The sequence below is a fragment of the Marmota monax genome, unplaced genomic scaffold (genome assembly GCF_021218885.2).
Source record: "Marmota monax isolate L192 unplaced genomic scaffold, Marmota_monax_Labrador192_F-V1.1 WCK01_AAM20220418_F8-fsc00024, whole genome shotgun sequence".
Lineage (NCBI taxonomy): Eukaryota > Metazoa > Chordata > Mammalia > Rodentia > Sciuridae > Marmota > Marmota monax.
This window is the reverse complement of record NW_026695224.1, coordinates 28,057,572-28,068,934: the sequence shown is the minus strand read 5'-3', so window position 1 is coordinate 28,068,934 and position 11,363 is coordinate 28,057,572. Positions and strand designations below refer to the sequence as shown.

Here is an 11,363-nt window from a genome sequence, read left to right as displayed (position 1 = left end):
AAGTAGCAATACTAACAATTGCCCATGTCCTGACTTTTATAATACATGGAAATCCTCATCTGTTTCATCACGTTTAGTGGCATTTTTGGTTTCTTGTCCCCACGTGCAATCCTAAGGTCTGATGTGGGAGCTCAGAGTTTCCCTGGAGAAATCTTGATTAACTGAGATTTGACATGTAAGATTTAACTAGTTGAAGAAGGAAGAGATTCTAGGCAATGAGAAACAAGTGTGCCTTCCTGTGCTGAGTGGGAGATTGATGCCTATGAAGGGTGTCGATAAACTGAGAGCCCCAAAAGCAAAGGGAATGGAGGCTGAGACCACGTGGCCTTTCCTAGCCTAAGAAACTTAGAAGACAGCACTCGCCAGGGTAAACTGGGTCTCTGTGTGGTCACTCTACTTGGGCAGATTAAATATGTTGGGCAACTGGAATTACTGGCTTTTCATAAAACGCTTTGCATCCCTCTCCTGACAGGCTTAGACTTTCATAGCCCCCTTCCCCTAGAAAATGACCCAGAGGCTAAGAGCCTGCCTTTAGAGTTGCAGGTAGTAGTTCTGGTGTGAAGAGCTGAAAAAAGCAGAATTGGTTTCTAGATGATGAAGCTCTGACCCGGAGATTTCATTCCCTAGTGATGAGCCTATTGCTCTCTATTCTTCTCTCTCTGAACCCACTTTCTCCTTCGGTTGGATTATGGTCTTTCTAGTCTCACCTCTCTTCATAGATTTTACTAGTCAGCATTATTTTGGTGGCAAGTGACAGACCCAACGATGGGAGGTATGGTATATGATCCTGGCTCTCCACCTCCTGGGAACGCAGCAGAATTCTCTTGCAGATCTCAGAGCAGAGACGATGTTTGCCGTTTCTGTATTGGGTGGTGCCAGCCAAGGCTGTCGTGGGTCTCCAGAGCGCTCTTCTCCTCTGCTCTCTAGCTTCCCAGCATGATGTAGAGTAGAACCCCTTTCCCTGGACATCGAAGTACACAAGAGAAATGAGCTTGTGTTTCAAACCACTCTGATTTTTAAATTTTTTAATTTGTTTTAATTAGTTATGCATGACAGTAGAATGTATTTATGCACTTTGATATACCATACATAAATGGGATATAATTTCTCGTTTATTTGAGTGTACATGTTGCAGAATCACATTCGTCATACAGTCACATATGTACATAGTAGAATGAAAGAGACATTATGACTGTCTCCCCTCCCCTCCCCTCCCCGTCTAAGGTAATGCTATTCTTCTCTAGTGACCTCTGCCTTATTATAAATTGGCATCCACATATTAGAGAAAATATTCAGCCATTGGTTTTTTGGGATTGGCTTATTTCACTTGGCATGATATTCTCCAACTCCAACCATTTACTGTCAAATGCCACTTGAACTTGCAACTGTAGCACTACCCAGCCCATCCTGGCTGATAGGTTTTGAGATGGCCACTGCATCATCTCCCAGCCTTTCCTTGCTGATGGGCCACTTTAAAGCAGCTCACATGCAAAGGAGAACTTGTCTTGTATAACTTGGGGGAATTATGGGGCAGCTCATAGAATTCACAGAAATTGACACCAGGCCTTAGGGGATTGGGATGATGAACTAAGCGCTAGGTGAGAACACACACATTCTCTCTCTCTCCTGCCCACCCCCAGCCCCTGATTGCCCCCTCATTTCTCATCACTGTTGAGATGCCTTGGAAAGCAGGAGTTCATCTGATGCATTTTTAAGGACCCCCTCCCTCCCTGATTGCATCTATTTATTGCAGGTGAAACTGTTCTCTGAAGACATCTGTGTCACCAGTTTGGTCAAATGCAGAGTATTTTCTGCCAAGTTTATACAAACCAACATAGTATGAATGACTATAATGAACATACGAACACGTCCACATTGATCAGAATCCAGGCTTTATTATTGTCTGATGAAAAGAGCTAAAACTTAATTCCAAGCACGTGTAATTAAAGTTTGCGGAGCAAGATGTGATTCACAAAACAGTGAAAATTTAAAGAAACTGGATATTTGTTGGAAGGACAGAATATATTGAGAATTTTTTTTTCTTCTAAAAAGCCCTCTTCCCAGAGCCTCAATTTTGTAACTTCATCTGAAGCGATGAAATTATTTTCTGCAATTTTGTTGAGAAGTTTCATGGGGATAGCATTTGGCAGGATAAAAAAAAAATTACCTAGATGCATGGCTCTAGAATAGTGCTGCCTAAATCCAACTTGAAACTTCCAAAGATAGTTTGTCTTGAAGAGACTTAAATGATTTTTTCCACCATCATTATATATTTAAGTATATAAAGAAAGTTTTAAAAAAGCTAACATATATATAGGGAGACAGTAAAGATATAAAAGGAAGGAGAAAATAGGCTTTTCTCCATCGCTCCTGGCCCACAAGTTCTGCTGCTCTTGTTCTGCACTTCAGAATTTCCCCTTTATGGGGAAACTGATGTCATGCTGGGCATGGAATCCATCACGCATGCTACCTGCTCATGTCTTTTTGGACCCTGCCTGGGAACTTTAAAAAAAAAAAAAAAAAAACTTGGGTGGGGGAGTTCAAACTTGGGTGGAGGAGTTCAAAAGAAACAGAGTTAAATCAGAACCTCCTCAGACATCATGGTCCTGAGGCAGCACACAAGACACAAGCCCAGCAGGGGAAGCAGCCACTCAAAGGGCCCTGGGCTAGCAGGTGTATGGGAGGTGGGGCAGATGGAGCATGAGAGAGAAGTTGTTGGGTTACACAGCACCCAGAACCTCTGATTTAGGGAATTCTCATCCCACAAATACACACAGAATGCATCTATAGCAATGTCTGACCAATGCATGGTGGTACATGATGGTGGTCCCATAAGATTGTAATGGAGCTGAAATATGACCTTTGCCCACTGCCATGGTAGCTGCCCAAGGTCATAATGCAGGGCACTACTCATGTGTTTTGGTCATACTGGTGTAGACCAATGCACTGCTCTGTCAGTTGTATAAGATACAGCACATACAATTAGGCACCATACAGAATATTTGATAATAATAAATGATTTGCTGCTTTATGTATTTATCATATGCTATGGCTTGAGGTAGCCTCATTTATCTATTTCTCCCAAGGGTCCCCAGGGTGGGAGTATTAGCAGGTGCTGTGGATCTTAAGAGATGGAGCCATATTGGAGGCCCTTATCATGCCCTGAAAAGAGATTGTGGGACTCTGCCCATCCCCCCTCTCTTGTTGTGCAATAGTTTGAAATGTGACCATTTACTCCAACATGGCCCCTGCTGGGATATGCTGCCATCTGCCACCCTCATCATTAAACCAAGCCAACAGGACTGCCCAGTCTTGAACTTTGAACCACCCAAACTGTGAGCTAAATAAACCTTTGTACTTCATATGTAGACTGTGTCAGGTATCTTATAGTGATGGAAAACTGACTAATACACTATACTATCATTTTATTACTGTTTTAGAGTAGAGTCCTACTTATAGAAAAATAAGTATATGATAAGGCAGTATGCCATCTTGCACCACCAGCAGCTGCATACATCTTGTGTTTACTGCATCTGTTGATCACATCAGGAAGCCACTTGGACTATTTAACTTATACCACATAAGGTTGCATAAATATACACTATGATGTTCATATCACCAAAATCACCTCTGACACATTTCTCAGAAAGTATCCCTGTGCTAAACTTTCAAGAGAAAATCTTCCAGGTAGCCTAAGCTTGCTTTTCTGGGTTGAAGCAGTGTGTTGTATTTTTAAACAGACTGAGTCTACACAAATGAGAGGAACAAGGAAAGAGAAAGAATATGATAGCCCTTTTCATAGATGTCATTTTAATAGCGTGCACATGTCTGGATCATTATTTTCTGACCCCTTGAAGGGCAAACTTACAATGAAATATGGTAGCACAATTGTCTGATCCTGTATCGCTATGGACTTTGACACTTGTGTGGCAATTTTGCAATTAGTAATTGCAATTTTGACATATTCTTGGGGACCAGCAGCCTCTAAGTCATGTCTGATCTTGCTTGGAGGATGTATCTGCAGAGGGCCTCTTAAGGGATGGTGAACTCGCAGATGTACCTCTTGCTACTGCGGCAGGCCTCATCGCTCCATTTCCCCTGAGCCGACTGGGAGAAGAGGATGCAGTTTTCCTTCTTGCCTCCATTGGGCTGTGCACGGTCCCAGTTGAGGAAGGAAACGGCGAATCCGTGGACATCGAGAAACTTGCCTTCCGTGACCATGTCATTGATGCCCAGCCAAAAGTCATCGACGCCTGGCAGGCTCCTCTTACCATAGTCTCGGAGGGCATTGATCTCATCGGTGTTCCTGGGCACGACCAATGTCCCTCCCTTGGAAATGCAGTCTTCATTGGCTTCATGGAAGTGCTTTGAGCCTTCCGATGCAAGGTAGCATTTCCTGTGAACTTTTGTGCCTCGAAGACACACTGTGGGATGTGAAAGTATATACGTTAATTTGCTTTTGAGTGTACCATGCCTGGCGCAGACAGCCATAAACTTGGATGGAATGGATAACATGTGACAGTGATGATGAGTTAGTTTATTGGTGATTTTGTGTGTGTGTGTGTGTGTGTGCGTGCGCTGAGCACTATACATACACAAACTCATAATAATCATGACCACCCTGTGAAGTGGTACATCATTACCCCACTTATCAGAACATTGAGGCTTAGAGAAATCCTTACTTTTCACAACTTAGCCATATCAGTAATGTAACTTGCATAGCATATAAAATCACCTCTACACAATTCAGGTCTGCCCCACCTTCAAAACATTTTTTTTTTTTTGGTGGGGGGAATAGTGGGGATTGAACCAAGGGGTGCTTAACCACTGAACAACATCCCCAGCCATTTGTTGTTGTTGTTGTTGTAGTATTTTATTTAGACATCAGGTCTCACTGAGTTGCTTGGGACCTCACCAAGTTGCTGAGGCTGGCTTAGCCCCCCAAGCAACTAGGATTACAGGCTTGCACCACTGTGCCCAGCTCAAAGCATGATCTTCAGCCTCTAGCTGCTTTGATACTCCTGTGCATCCTAATTTATGCAGATCTGTGATATGCTGAATTTCCTTGGGACTTCTGGATTCGGATGGGATTTCAAAATGATCAAAACAAAAGCAAAAGTCTGAATTTGTGTTTGCAGAGCCCATGGTTTTGTTAAGTGGGATAACTGAGACCTTGTAATACTTTTTGGGCTACCTGGGAAAAAGTAGACATAAATATACTTTTTGAGCACAGCTCCAGGGCCATGGTGCCCAGCTTTAGGTCTCCTCTCTGATGTTTCCTAGCTGTGTAAACCTTAGATAAATTTACTTAATTTCTGTGTGTTTCACTTTCCTCATCTGTAAAGTGAGGATAATCGTCATCAGCACAAGCTGGAAGAGTCGACATAAATCAGCTATTCAACTTAAGTTGTTGGTGGGTTCATAAAATAGGTGTAGTGACAGAATATGGGTAAAAGGTTACCCAAACTTTCTTTTCCTTCTGCATGAACATTTAACTTCACTTTAACTTTCTGATTCTGTATCCCCGGAAACCTGAACAGGGGAACATGGTACCGTGTTACTAGGCAACTTTGCTTATGGTAAAAGTGACCCTGGATTGGTAACTACCTCCAGCCCAGGAGTTAAAATTGCTTGATGGAAAGCCGTGACTTGTGTCTTCCCTGAAGTGTGACCTTGTACTTGGGCAAGTTCCTGTGGGGCCTTCTACACTCTGCTTTTGGAGTTGATATGAAGAATATTGTTTCCAGGGATGGAAGCTTTGCAGGCCAGGGCTTTTTCTGAACCTGCCCAGTGCACTCTAATTTCCTCCCTCTTGGAGACTAGCTTCTGGATGAATGTGTGGCTACACAGGCTGTGCACAGGAACACAGGACGCAGCCCAGTGGGCAAGCCTTGGCTCTCACCTGTGTCTCTCCACAGGCATCTGATGCCCAGTGTGGCCTGGGGGATGCCCGTGAGCCTGATCATTTGATCTCAGTGGCTCTCCTAGGGGTAAACATTTCACACCAGTCAATGCTGTGCTTTGGTCATTTAATACTTCCTTCACTCTGTTTCTCCACCTAGTAGAGAGGAATTATGCCCTGGCTTCTAGAATGTATTCTAGAGCCACTAGTTTTATTTCTGTACCACCCACATAGAGGAGGAAGAGTTGGCAAATGGAGCTGATTTCCCAAAACAATCATCTCCCAGATTTCAGGTCCTCTCACTGGAACACATCTGCGGTTTGTCCACGATTCTTTTAAGAAGAGCTGTCACCCAGAACTCCAGATGTGGTCTGGGTTAGTCTAGAGCACGGGGCCTGACAGGTGCTCTTCTGTCCTTTGGAGGAGGTGCTGGTGGGTGGGGGAGGGGCTCTCACCTGTCTGCAGGGCTTGCATTTCCTTCAGGGCGTTGACTTCTCTCCAGAGCTTTTCAACTTGAGACTTCAGATCTCCATCCTTTTCTGGGGACATTTTAGGGTGGGATGAGGTAGATGGGAAAGAAAGCATATGATTAAAATAAAATTCTTTAAAAAGAGCTTCAGGATGCAGAATTCAAGGCGGCGGCAATTTGGAGGAAACTGGGCTGAGTGTAGGAAAAACTCGCGCATGAAGACAGCGTGGGCAGGAAGACGGGGGCGAGGGATTGCTGAGGCTGTAACCCTGGGAGCCCTTTCGAGATGGAGCTTTTGCCCCCTCTTTCGCCCCACAAGATTCCCCTTGTCACAAGGCTTTGGACTCTTCAGCTCTTGGCATGTGGGAGAATGAGAGCTGTTTCCCCTTCCTGTGCACCTGGGTTGCCCCACTCCTGCCTCCCTCCTGACCCAGCTTCTCTTTGAACATTTCTGATTACGCTCTAGGTTGGAATCCAATCCGTACTCTTTCTTTGATTATTGTCTATTTTCTCCAGATCACTTTCTCCAATCTATATATCACCCACTTATTTCCTTCTGAATGTTTTCAGTACCCAGGGCATTCCTGATGCCTAACATGATGCTAGGCCCATAATATTCGTGGCATGTACTTTATGGTGTAAAAAATACTTTCATGTTAAGTGCTTTTTTTAAAAAAAATTGTAGTTGTAGATGGGCAGAATGCCTTTATTTTATTTGTTTATTTTTATGTGATGCTGAGGATCGAACCCAGGGCCTCACATATGCTGGGCAAGCACTCTGCCACTGAGCCCCAGCCCTAATGTGCTCTTTAAAAATAGCAATAAAGGGAGAAAACTGATTCTCTTTGAAAAGAAGGCTCAGCCCAGGGAGCTAGGTGATTGGTAGGTAAGTTCCAGGACTCCGACTAATGTAGGACCCCATGCCATCTGTCCCCAGTATCCATTTACAGCTGATACATCTGGTCTGGTGGCTCCCAGCAGGGCTGAGCAATAAAGGATCAGGTAGAAATTCACCCATGTAAGGGATGAGCCACTTCTTTAGTCTTGAATGTTCTTGGTTGGTGCTAAAGAATTTTCCTGGCTGTCAGATCAACTTGACTATAGGTAAGTGGTAACAAATTAGTAACCTTGGCCAAATGCAAGCTCTAGAACTGCTAGGGACTCCCTTAGACATAAACAGCTTTATAACATCATAGTAAATCATAAAAACAAATATTAAAAGCCACCATATACTGTCTTCCAGGAGACTAATTCTTTCAGTATTCCTATGAGAAAGATGCTACCGTTGTCTCCATTTTACAGAAGAAAAACTAGAGGCAAAGAAAATGGAATGAGCCTGCTGAAGGTCACCCAGCTAGTGAGCTGCAGAGCTGGGACGTGCATTTCCCTGGCTCAAGCCTGTTTTCATCCCACCCCTCTGATCTGCTTCCACCCAGGGATTTCCTCTACTCCTTGGTCCCAGGCACATAGCCTTCGAGTAGATGCTTAAAGCTTTATAAGAACTGTTCCCAGAAGTCTCTTTGTGGGGATGCCATACATAGAATCCATTTCATTTTTTTTTTAATCCTAGGATTTTTTCAGGACAGTCTGACAGTCTAGGACATGTCCTAGTGCATTATCCCCTTGAACATGCTCACAAGCCAGATGTTTCCACATTTGGGTAAAGAAATCACCTTCTGGGGTATCCAGGGCCAGTCCCACCTCTACTTCACTTAATGCTGTACGTCGATTCTTAAAGTATCAACAGCTCAGCTCAGAAATACAAGACGACAGAGATTTTCTCCAAGGCACCATTCAAACAGGAATAGACTAAAGGGCACACTTAGAATGCAAAGCCATCAGCTGTTGGGCCAGGCTTGCAAAGTCCTCCGAAGACTCTCTTCCAAGTTATGTTGTCAACTGGACAACTGTCATCCCCCTCACTCTTGGCTTCCTGCTCCCTTCTATTTAAATAAGTGGCCTCCACTGGGAGACTGTAAACACTGTAATTAGCACCAAGACAGTGAATTAGTATTAGGCTCCTGGGAGATCATTATGGAAGTCATTATCCAGGTGACTTGTCTTCTGCTGCCCTCCCTTTGTTGCTAATGGGGATGAACAAAGGGATTATATTTCACTGCAGAATTTGTATTTTAGTTATTAACGCAACACATAATTTGTTGTGACCTGGGATGTAAGTAATCACAGGAAAATCTCATGTTTGGAGCTCACTCATTGCCATTTTGAATTTCTGAAAAGGTTCCCTTTTATGAGGGTTGTTACCCAGAATTGGATATAATACGGAAATGCAAACAATGTTCCAGAAGATCTGACCAATAAAACTCTATGTTGATACTTTAAGAATCCATGTACAGATGGTTGTCATGCAGGGGAATGGCCACGCCCACACACTGAGCCTAGGGTGTGGACGGCAGAGATCTTTTGAAGAGACGAGCAGAGAATCCCATTAACCTGCAGTTTTTCTTGAAGAAACATAACATCTAGCAAGGGGATCGATATGTGTATACAAAGCACTTCCTCAGGGACATTGTACCATAAAGAGATGGATTGGAAGCCATACAGAAATTTACCAAGAGAAAACATTGTCACGACCCGCCCAAACAATGGTACAATATCTTGAATGAAATATGTTTTCTATGGAGAGCTGTCCAGGATTTCACAGACGAATTAAATCCATTTGCCTGCCAAACAGTTTGCACAGCCAATCTGGAAACATTAACACCCAATGTTTAATGGGGGTAATACTGTGACAGGACTGGGGTAGAAAAGATGGCTTGGACTTTTGACTTCATAAACTTTTAAAATATTTTAAGCTCTTTAAAACAATACCACAGTATATGGGTGGATGGGGAAAGACCTGTTCAGAAAACAGGGCTATTGCTTCACCTCCAGCAGGGTCTACTTTCTTGGACCTGATGGTGAGGAATGTTTTGGAGAGGCAATGTTTAAGTTGTAGACTCCCCAAAAAAGTATGTGTGTGGGGATGGGGGAGAAGGGGTGGAGAGTGAGCGAGAACACATTGACATTCTCTCCCTGCATCCCTACTGGGTAACCCCCATTTTTTCCTACTTTTCCCAGCAGTGAAGAGAGGCTGGCCAGAAAAATCTGCCACATCACCCTGGATCATCTCTCTCTCCCCCCCACTTCTTCCCCTATCCTGGTCCTCAGCTGTGTACTTCATCTACTTATTAGAAATATTGTAACCTTTCATTAAGAGGGGGAACTGGGACATGTAATCCTTTATAGGGAAAAGGCTCTGCTTAGGATACCTCGCACTAGACCTAGATTTTATAAATAAATGCCCATGGAAAGGGCCCTTTAAAAATCACTAAAACAAAGCACAAGACAAGCCCCCTTGGACCCCTAGTGCAATCTAGACTTTTATCTTGTTGGTATTTTTTTTTCCTAATGAAGTGAAATTGCCATAAAATCCCCCTTGAAATGTCCTGAGAGGAAAATGGCTAAAAGGATGAGATGAAATGTCCCCCTGGGTCTGGCTGCTTTTTTTCTCTTTCTCAGTTTCAGCATACTGCAAATACATTGTCCTAACTTAATTCATGACAACTTTTTTAAACCTCTTTGCCTATATCAAGTCGCCCCAAGTTTGGAATTCCTTAGAGAGTCCATTTTGTTTCCAAACATTGCACGACTTTACATGTGGACATGTAATCTTAAAGAGGAAGTTTGATGCTCTGACATAAGAAATGTAAATAGGTGGCATAGACTCTCCTAAGACGGCCAGGGAATAAACCTATAAGGTAGCTAAGGACGAGAAAGGAGCTGGCGGATACCCACAGCTTTGTCCTCTGCTGCACGTTTAGTACAATCACAGTTCTTACAAACATATTTGAGGGAACTACTCAATACTTAGGAGTATTGAGTACTCCTACATAACGGTGGACTCTACTTGCCCTGTCATTTGTAATGCCCCAACTTCACGTACCCAGGTGAGCGCCCTCTGAGGAACATGCCATATATCTAAGCCCACCAGATAGGTAAGCCAGAAGTTTTTATATTACAAAGCTTTTCTTCAATAACTATAAAATCCTGCATGATTCCTTTAACTATCAAACTCTCAGAGATTCCAAAGTTCACTCACTCGGTCCCCTGTAAAATGACATGCACATGCTGGCATTGTGCTGTCACCAGGGACAGGCTCCTGGTGGGTAGATATGAACTCGCCCGGCACCTCCACACACTAAGCCCCGAGGGTGGCTGGGCTGAACAGTCCCGTTACCTTTCACTCGGCGTTTGCTGTGCTTCCTGGCTTTTAATCTGGACGTGTGGCTGGTGGTCTGGTCCAGGAGTAAGGTGATCACCAGGATACAGATCACAAATCCACTCTTTGCCATGGCTCCTGGGCTAGTCAGTGAGGCCACTCTGCCAGCCCCTCTGCAGCAGCAGCTACGGAGCAAGGAGACTGCTCGGCCACATCTTGCCCTGGGTGCCCTGGGCCAGCTTTATAAACATGAGTGGAGGAGGTTGGCTGAGCTCCTGCTGACGAAATGTTTGAATGCCTCGGCTGGCCAGGGCATAAGGTGGCTCCTTGTTCTCAGGCCACATGTTGGACTTTTTATTTATTTTAATTCTGTTTCATTTGCCTTCTCGGAGTGTATCAGAGTTCATTAAGGGTTTTGCCTGTTTTCCTATTTTTTTTTTTTTAAATCTAAAGTTTGGGAGCCTTGGGGTCTCCTTGAAGACCCAACATTTAAAAGTGTTTTATGTGGAGCTCTGAAGTTTATTAAATGTTCTGGAAAATGAATTCGGTTCAGTTTCAGAGCAAAAGGTTGGAGAGACATGGAGAGAGAGAGACGTGGAGGAAGACAAACAGATTCCCAGTAGGGTGGTGAGAAAGAAACCTAAAAAAAAAAAAAAAAAAAAAAAAGCCAGGGAATTTAATTCTTTAATGTGAATGTGTGCATGAGAGGGATGTCACAGAATTGGGCATTTAAACTATTGTGTGTGCACATGCATGTGTCTGAATGGCTCAGG

General features: G+C 43.7%; 1 protein-coding gene across 1 annotated transcript; it reads right to left on the bottom strand.

Annotated features, from left to right (window-relative positions):
• Positions 1-1,802: 1,802 nt before the first annotated feature.
• On the bottom strand, positions 1,803-10,817 carry Clec3a (C-type lectin domain family 3 member A). Its single transcript, XM_046434916.2, has 3 exons — positions 10,609-10,817; positions 6,358-6,441; positions 1,803-4,424 (listed from the first exon to the last, which is right to left on the bottom strand). The coding sequence occupies exons 1-3, from the start codon at positions 10,721-10,723 to the stop codon at positions 4,033-4,035; spliced, it is 591 nt and encodes a 196-aa protein (XP_046290872.1). The 5' UTR covers positions 10,724-10,817; the 3' UTR covers positions 1,803-4,032.
• Positions 10,818-11,363: the final 546 nt, after the last annotated feature.

What these genes read in the sequence shown, in the direction of transcription:
- Clec3a (XM_046434916.2), bottom strand. Translation starts at nt 10,723, where the DNA reads ATGGCAAAGAGTGGATTTGTGATCTGTATCCTGGTGATCACCTTACTC. An exon ending in CAGCAAACGCCGAGTGAAAG is followed by an intron (nt 6,442 to 10,608) that starts GTAACGGGACTG and finishes AAATGTCCCCAG; the next exon opens with AAAAGGATGGAGATCTGAAG. An exon ending in AATGCAAGCCCTGCAGACAG is followed by an intron (nt 4,425 to 6,357) that starts GTGAGAGCCCCT and finishes CACATCCCACAG; the next exon opens with TGTGTCTTCGAGGCACAAAA.